At 39.4% G+C, this 19,959-nt stretch overlaps 2 protein-coding genes across 2 annotated transcripts in view; both read right to left on the reverse strand.

Annotated features, from left to right (window-relative positions):
- The window catches only part of XKRX (XK related X-linked), a 104,387-nt gene that overhangs the window by 80,965 nt on the left and 3,463 nt on the right, over positions 1-19,959 (reverse strand). The window contains exon 3 of the mRNA XM_041740675.1: positions 3,520-3,654. Coding sequence (XP_041596609.1) covers positions 3,520-3,536 — 17 coding nt within the window. The 5' untranslated portion in view covers positions 3,537-3,654. The remainder of the gene's footprint in view (positions 1-3,519; positions 3,655-19,959) is intronic.
- TRMT2B (tRNA methyltransferase 2 homolog B) overlaps positions 15,478-19,959 on the reverse strand; it is a 67,584-nt gene continuing 63,102 nt past the window's right edge. Inside the window, 1 exon segment of the mRNA XM_041740444.1 lies at positions 15,478-15,715. Coding sequence (XP_041596378.1) covers positions 15,538-15,715 — 178 coding nt within the window. The 3' untranslated portion in view covers positions 15,478-15,537.

Genomic DNA, 19,959 nt, shown 5'->3' on the forward strand with positions numbered 1-19,959 from the left:
CATAGAATGAGTCTGAAGTTTTCCTTCCTTTTCTACTTCTTGGAATAATTTGAGAGGAATAGGTATTAACTCTTCTTTAAATGTTCAGTAGAATTCACCTGTGAAGCCATTTGGCCCTGGACTTTTTTTCTTAAAGATTTTATTTATTTATTCATGAGAGACACAGAGAGAGGCAAAGACATAGGCAGAGGGAGAAGCAGGCTCCATGCAGGGAGCCCGATGCGGGACTCCATCCCAGGACCCCAGATCACACCCCGAGCTGAAGGGAGGCGCTAAACCACTGAGCCACCCAGGCATACCTGGCCCTGGACTTCTGTTTTTTTGGAGATTTTTGACTACTGATTCAATTTCTTTCCAGGTTATCAATCTGTTCAAGTTTTCTATTTCTTCAGTTGCAGTTTTGGTAGTTTGTTTCTAGGAATCTATCCATTTCTCCCAGGTTGTCTAATTTGTTGGCATATAGTTTTTCATATATTCTCTTATAATTGTATTTCTGTGATGTTGGTTGTTATTTCTCTCTCATTTCTGATTTTATTTATTCAAGTCTTTTCTCTTTTTTTGATAAGTCTGGATAGTGGTTTATCACTTTTATTAATTGTTTCAAAGAATCAGCTCCTGGTTTCATTGATCTGTTTTATTGGTTTTTTTTTTTTTAGTTTTATATCATTTATTTCTGTTCTAATCTTTATTATTTTCTTCCTTCTGCTAGCTTTAGACTTTATTTGTTGTTCTTTTTCTAGCTCCTTTAAGTATAAGGTTAAGTTGTTTGAGATTTTTCTTGCTTCTTAAGATAGGCCTGTAATGCCATATACTTCCCTCTTAGGACCATATTTGCTGCATCCCAAAGGTTTTGAATGGTTGTATTTTCATTCTCACTTGTTTCCATGTTTTTTTTTAATCTTTGATTTCTTGGTTCATCCCTTCATTTTTAGTAGCATGTTGTTTAACCTCCATGTATTTGTAGTCTTTCAAAATGTTTTCTTATGGTTGACTTCTAGTTTGATAGCATTGTGGTCAGAAAAGGTGCACAGTATGAGTTCAATCTTTTTATATTTGTTGAGGCCTTATTTGTGACCTAATATGTGATGTGTTCTGGAAAATGTCCCACATACACTTGAAGAGAATGTGTATTCTGCTGTTTTAGGATGGAATGTTTTTTTCTTTTAAAGATTTTATTTATTTACTCATGAGAGACACACGGAGAGAGAAGAAGAGACATAGGCAGAGGGAGAAGCAGGCTCCATGCAGGGAGCCCAATGTGGGACGTGGTCCCGGGACTCCAGGATCACGCCCTGAGCGGAAGGCAGATGCTCAACCACTGAGCCACCCAGGTGTCCCATAGGATGGAATATTCCGATTTTATCTGTTAAGTCCATCTGGTCCAGGGTGTCATTCAAAGCCATTGTTTCCTTGTTGATTTTCTGTTTAAATGGTCTGTCCACGGATATAAGTGGGGGTGTTAAAGTCCCCTCCTATTATTGTATTATAATCAATTCATTTCTTTATGTCTGTTAATAATTGTTTCGTGTATTTGAGTGCTCCCATGTTGGGTGCATAACTACTTATAACTGTTACATCTTCTTGTTGGATTGTCCCCTTTATTATATTGTGCCCCCCTTTACCTCTTGTTACCTTTGTTTTAAAGTCTAGTTTGGGGGGATCCCTGTGTGGCTCAGCAGTTTGGCGCCTGCCTTTGGCTCAGGGCCCAATCCTGGGGTCCCGGGATCGAGTCCCGTGTCGGGCTCCCGGCATGGAGCCTGCTTCTCCCTCCTCCTGTGTCTCTGCCTCTCTCTATATCTATCTATCTATCTGAATAAATAAATAAATAAATCTTAAAAAAAGAGAGAGAAAAAAAATAAAGTCTAGTTTGTCCAGGGGCACCTGGGTGGCTCAGTCAGTTGAGTGTCTGACTCTTGGTTTGAGCTCAGGTTGTGATCTCAGGTACGTGAGACTGAGCCTGTGTCTGGCTCTATACTCAGCAGGGAGTCTGCTTGAGATTCTTTCCCTCTGCCTTTCCCTCCACTCCGCACTCTCAAATAAATAAATAAATCTTCAAAAAAAGTCTAGTTTGTCCAATATAAGTATTGCTACTCCAGCTTTCTTTTGACATCCATTTGCATGATAAATATTTCTCCATACCCTCATTTCAACTCTGCAGTATTTTTAGGTGTAAAATGAGTCTCTTGTAGGCAACATGTAGATAGGTCTTTTTTTTTTTTTAATCCATTCTGACACCCTATATGTCTTTGACTGAAGCATTTATATTTGGACCTCTTTTAGGTCAGTGTGCTGTGTTTTGAACCAGGCTAACTTATACTGAAAGAAAGGAACTATTTTTGATAGGCTACCAGAAACACCTTATTGTAAAATAATTGCTACATGTTACTCCTGTCCCTTGTCACCTTGTCACAGGTAATGCTTATGCACATAACTGAGTATCTAGGTGAGCACTCACTATTCTATCCCTGAAGCCCTGGCCTGAACACACTTGGTTTTATTAGAATTAGCTTTCAATCAGGATATTTAGTTTTTAAAAGACTATGTTAAGGGTTCGTTTTTTAAAACTGTTTTGAAATAATTTTAGATGTGCAAAAGAACTGTAAACATAGTAGAACTCCCATATACACTTCCCTCAGTTTCCAACATTAACACCCAATATAACTCTGTACATTGATCAAAACTATGACACTAACTATATAGTACAATACTATTTACTAAATTACAGGCTTTATTTAGACTTCACCGGTTTTTCCACTAATGTCCTTTTTCTGTTCAGGATCCAATCTAGGATCCTATGCAGCATTTATAGTATGTTTAGTTTAAAAAAAAAACCCACCCCTAAAAACAAGTTTCCTTTTAGGAGGTGGAAAGGGTAAGCCAGTAGAGGTTATGTGCAATTTATGATCCTGAGCTATTGTATCCAGAAGGGAACTTTATCATTTCTGTACCAAAGCCCTTAATTCATGACACCTCATCACGGTTATTTTCAGAAAACATGCCTTACATTAGCACTTCTCACAGCAGTACAAAGGATTTGACAAGTGGGTTATTTTAGCAACCAATATTTTGAGGGTGACAAAATGAGAGGGATGGCCTTATCTGTTTCTGTGCTTCATTTTTTTCTCCAAACTGTATTTAAACTTTTTACTAGAAGTTGCAATATTTGACTATAACATAAATGCTGAGAAACACCAACATGGAAGAGACTTTTTCCAATGTGTGGTTGGTTTTATTTGCCTGAAATTAAGTATTGAAGTCTTACAGAAACCAAATTGATTACGTTATTTTTGCTTGTTACTCTCAAGAGAGGGAAGGGAAAGTAGGCTATGACATCCATTTATTCCTTCAACAAATAATTGGATTATTAACTCCCACCTTCATGCACACAAACTATGTGCTTTACAAATAATGTTTTGCTGAATGGGTCACAACAATCCCATCATCTAAGTACTACTATTACCCTTCTTTTCCAGGGAGTGGGGGCAGGGAACAGAGGGCTGGAGAGGTTAAGTAACTCACCCAAGGTCACACAGCATGTAAGTGATGGAGCCAGGATTCAGGGCCAGGTCAGACAGATTTCAAAGCCAGTCCTCTTGGCCAGTAGGCTATATTGCCTCTCTGAGCATCTGCACATTCCAGACACTGGACTGGGTGCTAAACAAAGATAAAACAGTAAATAGGATATAGCCCTTATGCTTTCAAACCTTATGGTCTAGTTTATCATTCCTCCTCCTAGTTAGAGGAGGAAAACTATTACATAGCTAAATATATAGAATAAAGCCCTTTCTTCTTAGGTATTCCTTGGATTGGTTATAAATACAGGTGATCAGGAAAATGCAAGCAGTAAATCCCAAGACTTTTACATATCTAAATTCCTTTTTTAGGGGCGCCTGGGTGGCTCGGTGTTTGAGCGTCTGCCTTTGACTCAGGTTGTGATCCTGGAATCCTGGGATTGAGTTCCACGTTAGGCTCTCCACAGGGAGCCTCCTTCTCTCTCTCCCTCTGCCTGTGTCTCTGCCTCTCTCTGTGTCTCTCATGAATAAATAAAATATTTTAAATAAATAAATAAATTCCTTTCTTTTAGATCCTCAGAACAATGACCCCTCTCCCTCCGTGTACTCTGACGATCCCTAACAAGTTAGGAATGGACTTGATATTGACATGTTCCTCCACTATATGAATCTGGGTTAGACGTCAGCATTGCAATCCCACTTAATCTCCTTTGAGAAGAAACAATGGGAGATATAATGTGGAAATACATATAATGATAGAACCAAATCAACTGATGGAAAATTTTTAAATCTGAGACATAATTATATTCCATTTCAATTGTGCTTTTGCACTTGAATTAATTGGTAATCTCTGAGGGAGCTTCAATTGGTTCATGACTGCATTTTATGGCCATGTCATTTTGAAATACATCTCTTAGAAAAATGACAATGGTGACCCTGTAAATTATAAATTGGCAATGTGATTTTGAAGGTGAAGGGTTGGAGGACTTACATCTCAGCAAATGACAATCATTCTCTTCTCCCTTCCAACCCCCAAACAATCAAATAACCTAACACTGTGGCTGCACATTGGAATCACTGTGTAAACTTCAAAATTACCATCGCCTATGTCCCACCCCAGAGGTTGTGATTATTTAATTATTTAATTGGAGGGTGTGGGCTGAATTTTGGAAGCTTATTTAAAAGATCCCTGGGGAATTTTATTATGCAGACAAGCTTGTGAACCACAGCCCTAATTGGAGGATCATAACCCCAACTGCACATTACAATCACCTTGGGTGATCTTTTATTTTATTTTTTATTTATTTTTTTTAAAGATTTATTTTTATTTGTTCATTCAGAGAGAGCACGAGAGAGGCAGAGACACAGGCAGAGGGAGAGGGAGTAGCAGGCTCCATGCAGGAAACCCGATGTGGGACTCGATTCCGGGGTCTCCAGGATCACACCCCGGGCTGCAGGCGGCGCTAAACCGCTGCGTCACCAGGGCTACCCCTTGGGTGATCTTTTAAAACCACACCCCAGATCAATTAAGTCAGAATATCTGGGTTTAGGGACCAAGCCCCAGGAACCAGGAGTTTTTTAAATTTAATTTAATTTTAAAGACTTTTTTTTATTTGAGAGAGAGTATGAGTGGGGAGGAAAGGGAGAAGCAGGCTGCCTGCTGAGCAGGGAGCCCAACTGGGACTGATCCCAGGACTCTGGGATCATGATCTGAGCCGAAGGCAGATGCTTAACTGAGCCACCCAGATGTCCCTAGGAGCTTTTTTTAAAGTTCCCAAACAAGTCCATTGTGCAGCTAAGACTGGGAACCATTGCCATAGGTAAAACTCCAAACCCACTCTCAGGGAAATGGCAAAATTGCACTTAAAGGTTCAGCAACTCTAGGTTGAGCCTAATGAGAAGCTAGTTCTGGAAAACCTGTAAAAAGCAGGCTGAGGAGAAATCCTTAAAACAACTGTCCCACTTTAATATTAAAATGAGCTCACTTTTCTCTTGCCATGTATAAAGGTTACTTTAAGGCTTCGCTAGAATTACTAGCAACTGACAGGCATATCAAGCCCCACTCTACCATATCCACCAAAATAACTGCTGAAAGAACAGGAAAGAGAATGCTTTCAAGGGATGAAAATCTTTTCAAAGGACTGCAAACCAGTGCTTAGAGACCCTTGGTGGGTCTAGACAAGGAAGAAGCAAAAAAAGCAAGCTATTTGACCTATGCATTACATATCTAGCTAGTTTTTTTTATCTGTAATTTGATGTGCACTTTCACTCATCAAGTCAAACACTAGGCTTGGAGACAAAAACCCTGGACCATGGTTTTCAGCCTTACCTGCACATCAGAGTCATCTAGGGAGTTTTTAAAATAATACTGCTAGGGCCACACCCAAGATAAATTAAATCTGAATTTCTGAGGCGTTGACACCCAGAAACCTCTGTTTTGAAAGGTCCCTGGGATCGAGTCCCACATTGGGCTCCCTATGGGGAGCCTGCTTCTCTCTCCACCTATGTCTCTGCCATTCTCTCTTGAATAAATAATAAAATCTTTAAGTAAATAAATAAATACATACATACATACTGACGCCTGAGCCCCTCCCTAAACAAAATAAATTGGAATGTCCTGGGCCCAGGGATCCATGCTTTAAATTGCTCTCCAGGCGATAATAATGTGCAGTGACGTTTGTGATCCACTGCTCTAGACCTAGATATTTTACAGTTGAAAGAGATTTAGTACAAACCCTTACATCTCCTGGTAATTTTACAGCTACTTTAGCTACTACCAGTATACATATCTCAACCCCAATTTCCATTGTTCTTTCTCAATCATTACTATTAACAATGTGACCAATTTAGGGTCACCTACTTATTCTACCAGTTTGCATAAGATGCTTCTGGTTTTAACACTGGAAAGTCCCAGGTTCAGAGTAAATCAGGACAGCTGGTCACTGTACGAATGTTTTACAGCTCACAGACAGAATACAGTATTTTAGATTTTGCTTCTAACATTCAACATCCAGATCTTGGGGTATTTTTGTTTTGTTTTTTAAAGATTTTGTTTATTCATGGGAGACACAGAGAGAGGCAGAGACATAGGCAGAGGGAGAAGCAGGCCCCATACAGGGAGCCTGACTTGGGACTCCATCCCAGGTCTTCAGGATCACGCCCTGGGCTGAAGGTGGCGCTAAACTGCTGAGCCACCCGGGCTGCCCCAGATCTTGGTTTCTAAATACCATTCTCCATTAAAAGGAACCAGGGTTCCTTGGAAATGGCTGTTTCCAGGACTGGGGCAGGGAAACATATGGTGAGCCTAGGAATCTTGTAGCAGAATCTAAGTAAGTGTTAGAAGACACATGGAGGAATGTCAAAAGGACATTGGAGTTTAGCCATTCCGATAGGTGTGAGGTGATATCTCATTGTGGTGGAAATCTCATGCATCATTTGCATTTCCCTGATGATGAGTGATATTGAACATCTTTTCATGTATCTCTTGACCATCTGTAGATCTTCTTTGGAAAAATGTCTATTTGTGTCTTCTGCCCATATTTTAATTGGATTATTCATTTCTTGGGTGGACTACACTCAACAACACAAGAAAGAACAGGTGTTGAAAAAAAAAAAAAAAAAGAACAGGTGTTGGTGAGGATATGGAGAAAGGGGAACCCTCTTGCACTGTTGGTGGAAAGGCAAACTGGTGCACCCACTCTGGAAAAGAGTTTGGAGGTTCCTCAAAAAGTTAAAAATAGAACTACCCTATGATCTAGTAGCTGCATTACTAGGCATTTACCCAAAGAATACAAAAATACTAATTCAAAAGGATACATGCACCCCAATGTTTATTTACAGTAGCATTGTCTACAATAGCCAAACTATGGAAACAGCCTAATTACCCACTGAATGATGAATGGATAAAGAGGTTTCATACACACACACACAATGGAATATTATTCAGCTATAAAAAGAATGAAATCGGGGACACCTCGGTGGCTCAGTGGTCGAGGGTCTGCCTTCAGCCCAGGGCGTGATCCTGGAGTCCTAGGATCGAGTCCCACATCGGGCTCCCTGCAGGGAGCCTGCTTCTCCCTCTGCCTATGTCTCTGCCTCTCTCTCTGTGTCTCTCATGAATAAATAAAAATCTTTTAAAAAAATGAAATCTTGCCATTTGCAATGACATGGGTAAAGCTAAAGAGTATTATGCTAAGCAAAATAGGTCAGTCAGAGAAAGACTTCACTCATATGTGGAATTTAAGAAACAAAATAAACGAGCAAAGGGGGAAAAAGAGAGAGAAAGGAAAACCAAGAAACAGGTTCTTAATACAAACTGATGGTTACCAGAGGGGAGGTGGGGGGAGGGGTTAGGTTGTATAGGTGATTAAGGAGTGCATTTGTTGTGATGAGTGCCAGGTGTCGTATGGAAGCATCAAATCACTATATTGTACACCTGAAACTAATATTACACTGTATGTTAACTAACTGGAATGTAAATAAAAACTTTTAAAAATGTACCAAAAAAGGACATGGGACCCACCCTTAAGGGACTGTCACTGGCCAAATGAGAAAATTTGAGCTCATATTACAAAGAAAATGTCTGAACTGAGTGTAAAATACTGAATTTAAATAAGAAAAACACTGAGTCAAGTGATATAAAAATAAATTAATAAAACTGCTACTATTGAAAGTATTACATCAACTTTTTCCTCTGAAAATTGGTGTTCAAGGGGAAAGAATTAGGCTTTTACTTCACTTTTTTGATTCATATTCCATAGATGAGGAAAAGCTCACCAAAACACAAGAAAGCAGGGCAGCCCGGGTGGTTCAGTGGTTTAGTGCTGCCTTCAGCCCAGGGCCTGATTCTGGGGACCCGGGATTGAGTCCCGCATCGGACTCCCTGCATTGAGCCTACTTCTCTCTCTGCCTCTCTCTGTGTGTGTCTCTCATGAATAAATAAATAAAATCTTAAAAAAAAAAAAAAACACAAGAAAGCCACCTAAGAAATATAGACTGGGGGATCCCTGGGTGGCGCAGCGGTTTGGCGCCTGCCTTTGGCCCAGGGTGCGATCCTGGAGACGGGGGATCGAATCCCACGTCAGGCTCCCGGTGCATGGAGCCTGCTTCTCCCTCTGCCTATGTCTCTGCCTCTCTCTCTCTCTGTGACTATCATAAATAAATAAAAATTTAAAAAAAAGAAAAAAAAAGAAAGAAATATAGACTGGGTGACAAATAAGAAATCAACATTTTCCAACCCCCAATTAAATCACCAAGCCAGGGAATACATTTTAAAAATCAGAAAACCAGGGTTGCCTGCATGGCTCAGTCAGTTGAGTGTCTGCCCTCCACTCAGGTCATGATCTCAGGGTCCTGGGATGAAGCTCCACCTCTCGCTCCTTGCTCAGCAGGGAGTCTGCTTCTCCCTCTCTCTCTGACCCTTCCTGCCACTCGTGTTCCCACTCTTTCAAATAAATAAATAACATCTTTTTTTTAAAAATTAGAAAACCAAATTACTGAGTCAGGAAACAATAACCAATGGATGCTAAAATCTTTAGGTGAGATGTCACTAGGGAACAGGACAATCATATGGTACCAAAGTAATACTCCATAGATGTCTTGCTAATTATAAAGTCACATGGAAAATTCTGAGGGCTACCACCTAAATCATTACCTTTACTAAGAACAGACAACTGACATTACATGCCTCCTGATAAGATGTGACACAAAGCACACATTACTTATGAAGCATTCTTATCAAAAAAATGGTTTAAGGATGCCTAGGTGGCTGAGTTCAGCTTAGGTCATGATCCTAGGGTCCTGGGATCAAGTCCCACATCAGGCTCCCCGAGCCTGCTTCTCCCTCTGTGTATGTCTCTGCCTCTCTCTGTCTCGAATGAATGAATGAATGAATGATCTTTTATTTTTATTTATTTTTTTGAAACAATCTTTTAAAAAATGGTTTCATCTGAATCAAATCAGGCCTCTAATCCCAAGTGCTTCTCATTTACAGGAAATTCAGAGGCTGGAAGGAAGAGCTAAACACAATCATAAGGAAACAAACCATCCTATCCCGAAATACAGGGTCAGTGTTTCAAGCAGGAGAGTCCCAGGCAAACCAGGATAGCTGGTGACACTACAATCAGCCAGATTCCTAATGTGGGACAGAGCTAGCTTCTAAAAGTCAGTACCATTAAAAAAAAAGTTCTTTAAATTAAAAGCAACACCACACTCAAATGCAATATATGAACTGGCTATAAAAGACATTTAGGAGACAGCTGGGGAAATGTAAATACAGAGCAGTGCTCCTCAACCAGCCCATAGATGTAAATGAACTATGTTACTAAACACATTGTTTTATTCAGCTTTTTTTTAATCACAAAGCTTTCTCAGTGAAGTATGTGGTACACTGATACACTATGGTGCAAGCTCCTTATCTCCCTGTGAGCCATCAAGCAGTCTGCAAACCATACTTCAGGAAGCACTGGATTAGATATTAGATAATATTTGTGAAGATTGGTGAGGTACTATTAATTTCTTTGAGCTGTGCTTATGGTATGATGTACCATACAGTTATAGAGAAAAACATCCTGCTTATGTGTATGCTGAGGGATTTTTTTTTCTTTTTTTAAGTATTTCATTTTTTTATTCATGAGAGACACACAGAGAGAGAGGCAGAGACACAGGCAGAGGGAGAAGCAGGCTCCATGCAGGGAGCCTGACATTGGACTAGATCCCGGGACCCCAGGGTCATGCCCTGGGCTGAAGGCAGGCACTAAACCGCTTAGACACCCAGGCTGCCCTATGCTGAAGGAATAAAGGTGAAATGTCCTGATGTCTACAACTTTCTTTCAAGTAGTTTACTAAAGAACAGACACACAGGTAAAGCAAATACATGGCAAAATGTTAGCATGTGTTGAATATTGGTGAATATATTGGTGCTTGCTGCACTATTTTTTCAACTTTCTTGTATATTTGAAAGTCTTCACAATAAAGATGAAAGAAGCATGACTCTAAAATCATCTTATAAAATAATAACACTAACAAAATTATCAGGAAGTTGATTATCCACAGCCAATTCTATATTCCTTGGGGAATAGCTAAGTTAAAAACAGAAAGGCAAGTAAAATTAGCCAAAAGAGGTAATGAAAAGTGCATTCCAAGCTGAGGAAATAGAGTATGAAAAGTATGAAGAAATTTGTATTTTTCAGGGAAAGTAATTCAATGCATATAGAGAAATGAGGCTGTCCAGATTATAAAGGGGTGTTGAGGCTACATCAAGAATTTTGGACTTCTAAAAAAGAAAAAAGAATTTTGGACTTCTTGGGGTGCTTGGGTAGCTCAGTCGGTTGGGTGTCTGCCTTAGGCTCAGGTCGAGATCTCAGGGTCCTGGAATCAAGTCCCTTATCAGGCTCCTTGCTCAGCAGGGAGTTGGCTTCTCCCTCCCTGTCAGCCCCTATCCTCTGTTCATGCTCTCTCTTTCTCGCTCTCTCTCTCGCTCTTTCCAAATAAATAAAATCTTTTAAAAAAATCTTGGACTTTTTAAAAGCAGTAAGAAGCCAATAACAGATTTTAAGCACTGGAGAAACACAATGACATTGGCATTTTAGAAAACTCATTATGGCTGTAGAGAATGGAATGGATGAGGGAAAGAGTGGATATAGCAGCTTAAGTGAAGATGGCCTTTGGAGCAATAATGTGGTAAGAAACGATGGCAATCTATTGGGATAGAGACTTGGTGATATGTTGGATGGGGGCAGGAGGTAGAAGAGAAGGATTACTCAGATATAATTCCCAATTTTTTGGATTGAGTGAATGAGTAGGCTGGTATATTCATCAAGACTTGGAATATTGGAGCAAGAACAAGTTTGGGGGACAGATGTGAAGCATGCAACATTAGATACGTTGATTTTGGAGCACCTAGAAGATATCCAAACAGAATCCCCCTTGTAGGCAGTTGGGTATGAGACTGAGAGAGATAGCTCTGATTTCTGGCTTAGATAACTAATAGATAGTATTACCATTTACAGGTATGGGGAACAAAAGAGGAGAAAATAAAAATCACTTTCCCATGACATAAAATGAAAAATAGGGAAATGAAAATAAAACTTATCTGATTGCCATAAGTCAACACTTTTTTATCACTTTATTTTTTTTAGATATTTTTATTTATTTATTCATGAGAAACACAGAGAGTGAGAGAGGCAGAGACACAGGCAGAGGGAGAAGCAGGCTCCACGCAGGGAGCCCGACGTGGGACTCGATCCCGGGGCTCCAGGATCACGCCCTCGGCTGAAGGCGGCGCTTAAACCTTTGAGCCACCAGGGCTGCCCTTTTTATCACTTTATATTAAAATCTCCTTCTAGGGCATCCCTGCGTGGCTCAGCGGTTTCGCGCCTGCCTTTGGCCCAGGGCATGATCCTGGAGTCCCGGGATTGAGTCCCGCGTCGGGCTCCTTGCATGGAGCCTGCTTCTCCCTCTGCCTGTTGTCTCTGCCTCTCTCTCTCTCTCTATCATAAATAAACAAAAATAAATCGTTAAAGACATTTAAAAAAAATAAAATCTCCTTCTAGCATTTTTTATTTTTTATTCTTTTTAAAGATTTTATTTATTTACTCATGAGAGAGAGAGAGAGGCAGAGACATAGGCAGAGGGAGAAGCAGGCTCCCCATGGGGAGCCCAATGCGGGACCAATCCCAGGTTGTTTGGGATAGGAGCCAACCAGGTGCCCTCCTTCTAGCATTTTTTAAATGAATATGTATATAGTAGCTCTAATAGCCACATTTTTCTGAGAAGGAAGCTTCTCTAGAAGTATTTAGGATTGAGAAAAATACTAGTTGACCCAAAATCATTTTGTAAATCAGATTTTTGTACATGTCCTTAGGCTCTTAAAAGATTCAAAACATAATCTAAATTGTTGGACAAATAACCAAGGAGAACTCAAGACCTGAAGAAATCATGCACTAGAGAATATCAGTTTTGATATCCAGTTTATTATAGCATATACAGGATCATTGGAGGATTCTGGAGCTTTCTGCATACTACATAGCACAGTTATAGGTATTCAGTCTCTTCTTTTAAGATCTTCTTGCCCAGGCAGCCCAGGTGGCTCAGCGGTTTAGCGCCTACCTTTAGCCCAGGGCCTGATCCTGGAGAACCGGGATCGAGTCCCACGGTGGGCTCCCTGCATGGAGCCTGCTTCTCCCTCTGCCTCTCTCTCTCTCTCTCTCTCTCTCTCTCTCTCTCTCACGAATAAATAAATAAAGTCTTTTAAAAAAATAAGATCTTCTTTCCCATAAGGTCTCTGCTATAACCAATTCTCCTTCCATAAGTGAGCGCTGATTGGTGCTATTGCTCCTACCATTTTTTAAAGGGTATTCTAGAACTTCAAAGCCTAGAAAACCCAAAGGAATGAAGCTCTGTGATCACACAGTCACCCTATAATCACATTATAGCTTACTCTGCTTTTTTAAGAAAAGCTAGATTTCTTTCTAGTTCTAATCCTTGGTTACTTAATAAATGCAGGACAAAATCTCTTGGCAAATACAGAGACCCAAGTCAATGTGATATTATTACCAGCAGCAGGGCAAAGCTCAGTTGTGCTATCACCATACCACAGAGTCAGAAAGAGGAGATAAGACTGAACTAGGACCAAGGGAGCCATGACAGGATGACAGTCTAGATCCTGGGCCAACGAGTGGCCACAACCAGGCCAACATCCATGAAAGCAAGGGAACCTGAAAACTAAGGTTATAAATCTGCATCAGATAGAAGGCCTGCTATGGCTGACCCTTGAACAACACTGGTTTGAACTATGCAGAAGAACTTATCCATTGATTTTTTTCAATAAACACCATATAGTAAATGTATTTTCTTAATAACATTTTACTTTCTCTAGCCTACTTTATTATAAGAATACAGTATATAATACATATAACATATAAAATATGTATTAGTCAATTGCACCCAAAAGCATAAGATACCTAGGAATAAACCTAACCAAAGAGGTAAAGGATCTATACCCTAAAACCTATAGAACACTTCTGAAAGAAATTGAGGAAGACACAAAGAGATGGAAAAGTAGTCCAAGCTCATGGATTAGAAGAATTAATATTGTGAAAATGTCAATGTTACCCAAGGCAATTTACATGTTTAATGCAATCCCTATCAAAATACCATGGACTTTCTTCAGAGAGTTAGAACAAATTATTTTAAGATTTGTGTGGAATCAGAAAAGACCCCGAATAGCCAGGGGAATTTTAAAAAAGAAAACCAGAGCTGGGGGCATCACAATGCCAGATTTCAGGTTGTATTACAAAGCTGTGGTCATCAAGACAGTGTGGTACTGGCACAAAAACAGACCCCTCGATCAATGGAACAGAAGAGAGAATCCAGAAGTGGACCCTCAACTTTACAGTCAACTAATATTCGACAAAGGAGGAAAGACTATCCACTGGAAAAAAGACAGTCTCTTCAATAAATGGTGCTGGGAAAATTGGACATCCACATGCAGAAGAATGAAACTAGACCACTCTCTTGCACCATACACAAAGATCAACTCAAAATGGATAAAAGATCTTAACGTGAGACAAGATTCCATCAAAATCCTAGAGGAGAACACAGGCAACACCCTTTTTGAACTTGGCCACAGTAACTTCTAGCAAGATTCATCCATGAAGGCAAGAGAAACAAAAGCAAAAATGAACTATTGGGACTTCATCAATATAAGAAGCTTTTGCACAGCAAAAGAAACAGTCAACAAAACTCAAAGACAACCTACAGAATGGGAGAAGATATTTGCAAATTACCTGTCAGATAAAGGGCTAGTTTCCAAGATCTATAAAGAACTTATTAAACTCAACACCAAGGAAACAAACAATCCAATCATGAAATGGGCAAAAGACATGAACAGAAATCTCACAGAGGAAGACATAGACATGGCCAACATGCACATGAGAAAATGCTCCGCATCACTTGCCATCAGGGAAATACAAATCAAAACCACCATGAGATACCACCTCACACCAGTGAAAATGAGGAAAATTAACAAGGCAGGAAACCACAAATGTTGGAGAGGATGTGGAGAAAGGGGAACCCTCCTGCACTGTTGGTGGGAAAATGAACTGGTGCAGCCACTCTGGAAAACTGTGTGGAGGTTCCTCAAAGAGTTAAAAATAGATCTGCCCTACAACCCAGCAATTGCACTGCTGGGGATTTACCCCAAAGATACAGATGCAATGAAACGCTGGGACACCTGCACCCTGATGTTTATAGCAGCAATGTCCACAATAGCCAAACTGTGGAAGGAGCCTCGGTGTCCATTGAAAGATGAATGAATAAAGAAGATGTGGTTTATGTATACAATGGAATATTACTCACAGCCATTAGAAACGACAAATACCCACCATTTGCTTCGACGTGGATGGAACTGGAGGGTATTATGCTGAGTGAAATAAGTCAATCGGAAAAGGACAAACATTATATGGTCTCATTCATTTGGGGAATATAAAAAATAGTGAAAGGGAATAAAGGGGAAAGGAGATGAAATGAGTGGAAATATCAGAAAGGGAGACAGAATATGAAAGACTCCTAACTCTGGGAAATGAACAAGGGGTGGTGGAAGGGGAGGTTGGTTGGGGGTGGGGGTGACTGGGTGACGGGCACTGAGGTGGGCACTTGACGGGATGAGCACTGGGTGTTATTCTATATGTTGGCAAATTGAACACCAATAAAAAATAAATTTATAAAAAAATATGTATTAGTTCACTGGTTCTGTTATCAGTAAGGCTTCCAGTCAACAGTAGGCTATTAGCAGTTAAGTTCTTGAGGAGTCAAAAGTTATATGTATAAATTAAATTTTTAAAAAATATTTTGAATTAAAAATAAAATAAAATAAGGTATATGCAAATTTTCAACTGTGTCAGCGGCCCTAACCCATGTTGTTCAAGGGTAACCTGTATAATTCTTCCTGTTCATGATCCAAAGACTGGTTTCTCCAATAACGCAGTCAGTATCTGTAATGTAGCAATATGCCAAACCTGGGAAGTTACTGAAACTTCAGCCTTAATAAAGAGCCTGCAGTATCATAGGAGGCTGATTCGCAAGTGAGGAGGAGCACCAGCTTGCAGTGCAGGGTGTGGGAGAACAGATCAACAGGCACAGCTTTTCTCAGAACAAAAGACTCAGCAAAGAGCTTCTTAGCTGAGTCTGGAGGACAGCATAGCCCTATAGAAACAGATAGTAATATCAGTTTCTAGAAACCAAGGAGAACCTATAGTAGCACCATTTCTTTTTTTTTTTTAATTTTTATTTATTTATGATAGTCACAGAGAGAGAGAGAGAGAGAGAGAGAGAGAGAGAGAGAGGCAGAGACACAGGCAGACTCCATGCACCGGGAGCCCGATGTGGGATTCGATCCCGGGTCTCCAGGATTGCGCCCTGGGCCAAAGGCAGGCGCTAAACCACTGCGCCACCCAGGGATCCCAGTAGCACCATTTCTTAAAATGTAAGCCCTTTCCTGTGTTCTGATAGCCCCCTATGTTTCTCCCTATGACAGCATTTATCATATTTAATGTAACTACCTGGGTTGGTTTTTTTTAACCATCTTCCTCAGTGCGGTATAATCTTTTCGAGGGTGGAAAGAAGGCAAAAACTGCTTATTATCCATCTCTGTGTTCCCAGTTTGTGACACAGAGTAGGGGTTCAATAGTGAATAGAGCAAGTTGCCTAAGTCATATACTTTTCTGTATGATTTGTACATGAAAGGTAATTAATTGGGGCACCTGGTGGCTCAGTGATTGAGAGTCTACCTTTGGCTCAGGTTGTGATCCCAGGGTCCTCGGATCAAGTCCTGCATTAGGCTCCTGCAGGAAGCCTGCTTCCCCCTCTGCCTATGTCTCTGCCTCCCTCTCTGTGTCTCTCATGAATAATTAAATAAAATATTTTTTAAAAAAGAAAGGTAATTAATAAATATTACTGACTTAAATTATTCTGTTGAAATTTAAGCAGGTTACTTTCCCCCCTTATTTCAAAGGTAGTTGATCAAAAATAAGCATAAAAACTCACCTATTGGGACGCCTGGGTGGCTCAGTGGTTGAGCAGCTGCCTTTGGCTCAGGGCGTGATCCCAGGGTTCTGGGATCGAGTCCCACATGGGACTCCCTATGAGGAGTCTGCTTCTCCCTCTGCCTGTGTCTCTGCCTTTCTCTCTGCCTCTCTTGAATAAATAAATAAGATCTTTAAAAAAAACCTTACCTATAAACCCAAGGACCACTGCTGACTTTTCAGGATATATCTTTCCAAATATGTATATTTAATTTGGTTTCTTAAAATGGAATCCCACTTTACATATTGTACATACTGCTTTACAGCCAGTTCCTTCAGGTAATCATAGATCATATACATCTCTCCACCATATGTAAGGCTACCTCTCATTTTACCAGCTATATGGTATTTCATTAAATGTGTGTACATAGTTTATTTATCTAATCCCTTGCTATTGGAAATTTAGGCTGTTTTCTAACACTTTACTATTTCAAAAAGTCCCTCCATGAATATCTTTAATAGTTATATCATTGCATACATTTTAGTTACTTGGTAGAACCGCTGAGTTGAAGGACTGACATGTTTGTAAGGCCCTAAGATATGTACCACTAAACTGTTCTAAAATGGTTGTACCAATTTACTCTTAAACCAACAAAACAGAAGAGTTCTTATTTCCCTCGCTGATTCTCAATAGTTTAAATAGCACTGTCCCAGTGAAATCAGAACAAGACAAGATATTCACTATTGCTTCTACAATGGAACATTTTCTTAGCCAGTGTAATAAGAAAGAAAAAGTACTGGAAGGAGAAAGACAAACTGTTTTGATATGGTGGTCACATGATCAGCTGACAAGAAAAATGGCCAGCTACCAAGCAAGAGAATCAACCAGAAAATAAAACTAATAAAAGAATAAGGAAGCTGGACACAAGGTTGGCAATAACTGCTCAGAAAAAGTAATGAAAAGGTCGCATTCATAATAGCAATAAAAACTTTATCTTACATTAACCTTAAGAAGACCTGTATTGGAAAGAATTATATGTATATTTAGCTTTAGAGAATTATATAAGACTAGAGTAACTGAAGAGATATATCACATACTTAAACATAAAAAATACTGTAAAGATTTCAATTCTCCCTAAAGTAAGTTCAGTGCATTTCCAATCACAATCCCAAAAGGATATTTTTGCTAAGTTGATTCTAGAGCTCTGTTAGAAAATAGCTGAAAATGTTAAAAGTATATATCTTCTAACTCAGCAACTCCACAAGAAGAATTTATCTGCTATATATACTATCACATACACTTATTCATCACATATACCTATCTATACACTGTACATATGTGCAAAGATTTATGTACAAGGATATTCATTGCAACATTGTGCTTACAACAGAGTAGAAACAACCTTAAAATTCATGAGCAAGAGACTAAATGACATATTTATGTAAGTAAAACTGTAGTCTATTTAAAAAATTAAGTAGACTTGTAAGTATTGATGGAGATTCTGTATCATTGTAGAACAATCTCCAAAATCTAATGTTAAGTGAAAAGCATGTTGCAGAACAGTGTTTCAGTCTGTTAAGAAAAAAGGGATGGTATGTATACATACATGTATATGTACGTACACACACACACACACACACACACACACACTTTTATAGTCACAGAATATCTCTGATAGGCTACACAAGACTATGGTAAGAGTGGAGACATCTGAAGGACTAGGAGTCAGGAGTAAGAAAAACTATTCACTGCATACTCCTGTATTGTTTGAATTTTTCTGCCATATGCACGTATTGTCTTTTCAAAACAAATTTTTCTTACCTTTTTGAGGCCATGTTTATTGTTTTACTCACTGTTAAGTGTGAGCAGAATCCTAGGTTTACTCTTTTTTTTTAATTTTTTTTTTAATTTTTTTTTTTTATTATTTATGATAGTCACAGAGAGAGAGAGAGGCAGAGACACAGGCAGAGGGAGAAGCAGGCTCCATGCACCGGGAGCCCGATGTGGGATTCGATCCCGGGTCTCCAGGATCGCGCCCTGGGCCAAAGGCAGGCGCCAAACCGCTGCGCCACCCAGGGATCCCCCCTAGGTTTACTCTTAATCGTTGCATTTTTAAATTTATTGTCTTGCATAATAAGTATTTTCATTATATTCAAAAATGAAATAACATAAAAAGGTATTCAGTGAAGTCTCCTTCCCAACTGTGATACTCATCTCCACAGTTCTCTCTGACCATAGACAGCTACTATTATCATTTTCTAATATGACTTACCAGTTTCTCTATGCCTATACAAATGAATATAAATCCATATTCTTCTCCTAATCTTTTGTCCTCTTGTACAAAGACAGTTTCCTATTATATAAACAATTCTGAAAAAAGAAAACAATTCTGTATACCTTATTATTTCCACTTAGCAACAGACCATAGAACCAATATCACAAGCCACAAAAGAAAATAGTCTGGGGCAACTGGGTGGCTCAGTGGTTGAGTGTCTGCCTTTGGCTCAGGTCATGATACTGGGGTCCTGGGATCAAGTCCCACTTCAGGCTCCCCACAGGGAGCCTGCTTCTCCCTCTGCCTATGTTTCTGCCTCTCTCTTTTTCTGTCTCTTTCATGATAAAATAAGTAAAATCTTTAAAAAAATAAAATAGTCTGGACATACTCAAAATTGATACTCTTACTGATACTCTTACTTAAAAGGACACCATAGAGAAAAGGAACAGAGAACCCACAGAATGGGAGACAATTTTGGCAAATCATGTATCTGATAAGGGGCTTGTATCTAAAATATATAAAGAAATCTTAAAATTCAATAAAAAGGCATACCAATTAAAAAATGGACAAAGGATCTGAATAGACATTTCTCCAAGAAAAGATATACAAATGGACAATAAATACATGCAAAAATTCTCAACATCATTAGCCACTGGGGAAATGCAAATCAAAACCCCAAGGACATATCACTTTTCACCTGTTAGGATAAATAGAATAAAACAGGCAGTAACAAGAGTTGGTAAGAATTTCGACAAATTGGAACTCTTCACATGCTGCTGGTGGAAATGTAAAATAGGGTAGCTATTTAGAAAACAATCTGGCTGTTTAACACAGGGTTACCACATGACCCAGCCAATTCCACTCGTAGGTATCTACCCAAGAGAAATGAAAGTATATGTTCACACAAAAATTTGCACCTGAATGTTCACAGAAGCACTATTCACAAATGGCAGAAACAACTTAAATGTCTGTCAACTGACACAAGAATATATAAAATGAGATATATCCATGAAATGAAATATTATTCAGCCATAAAGGAGTGAAATACTGATACGTCTTACCCCATGCATGAACCTTGCAAACATCATGATAAGCAAAAGAGGCCAGATGCAAAGAACCATATATTGTATGACTTCATTTGTATGAGGT

This window comes from Vulpes lagopus, chromosome X (genome assembly GCF_018345385.1).
Source record: "Vulpes lagopus strain Blue_001 chromosome X, ASM1834538v1, whole genome shotgun sequence".
Taxonomy (NCBI): domain Eukaryota; kingdom Metazoa; phylum Chordata; class Mammalia; order Carnivora; family Canidae; genus Vulpes; species Vulpes lagopus.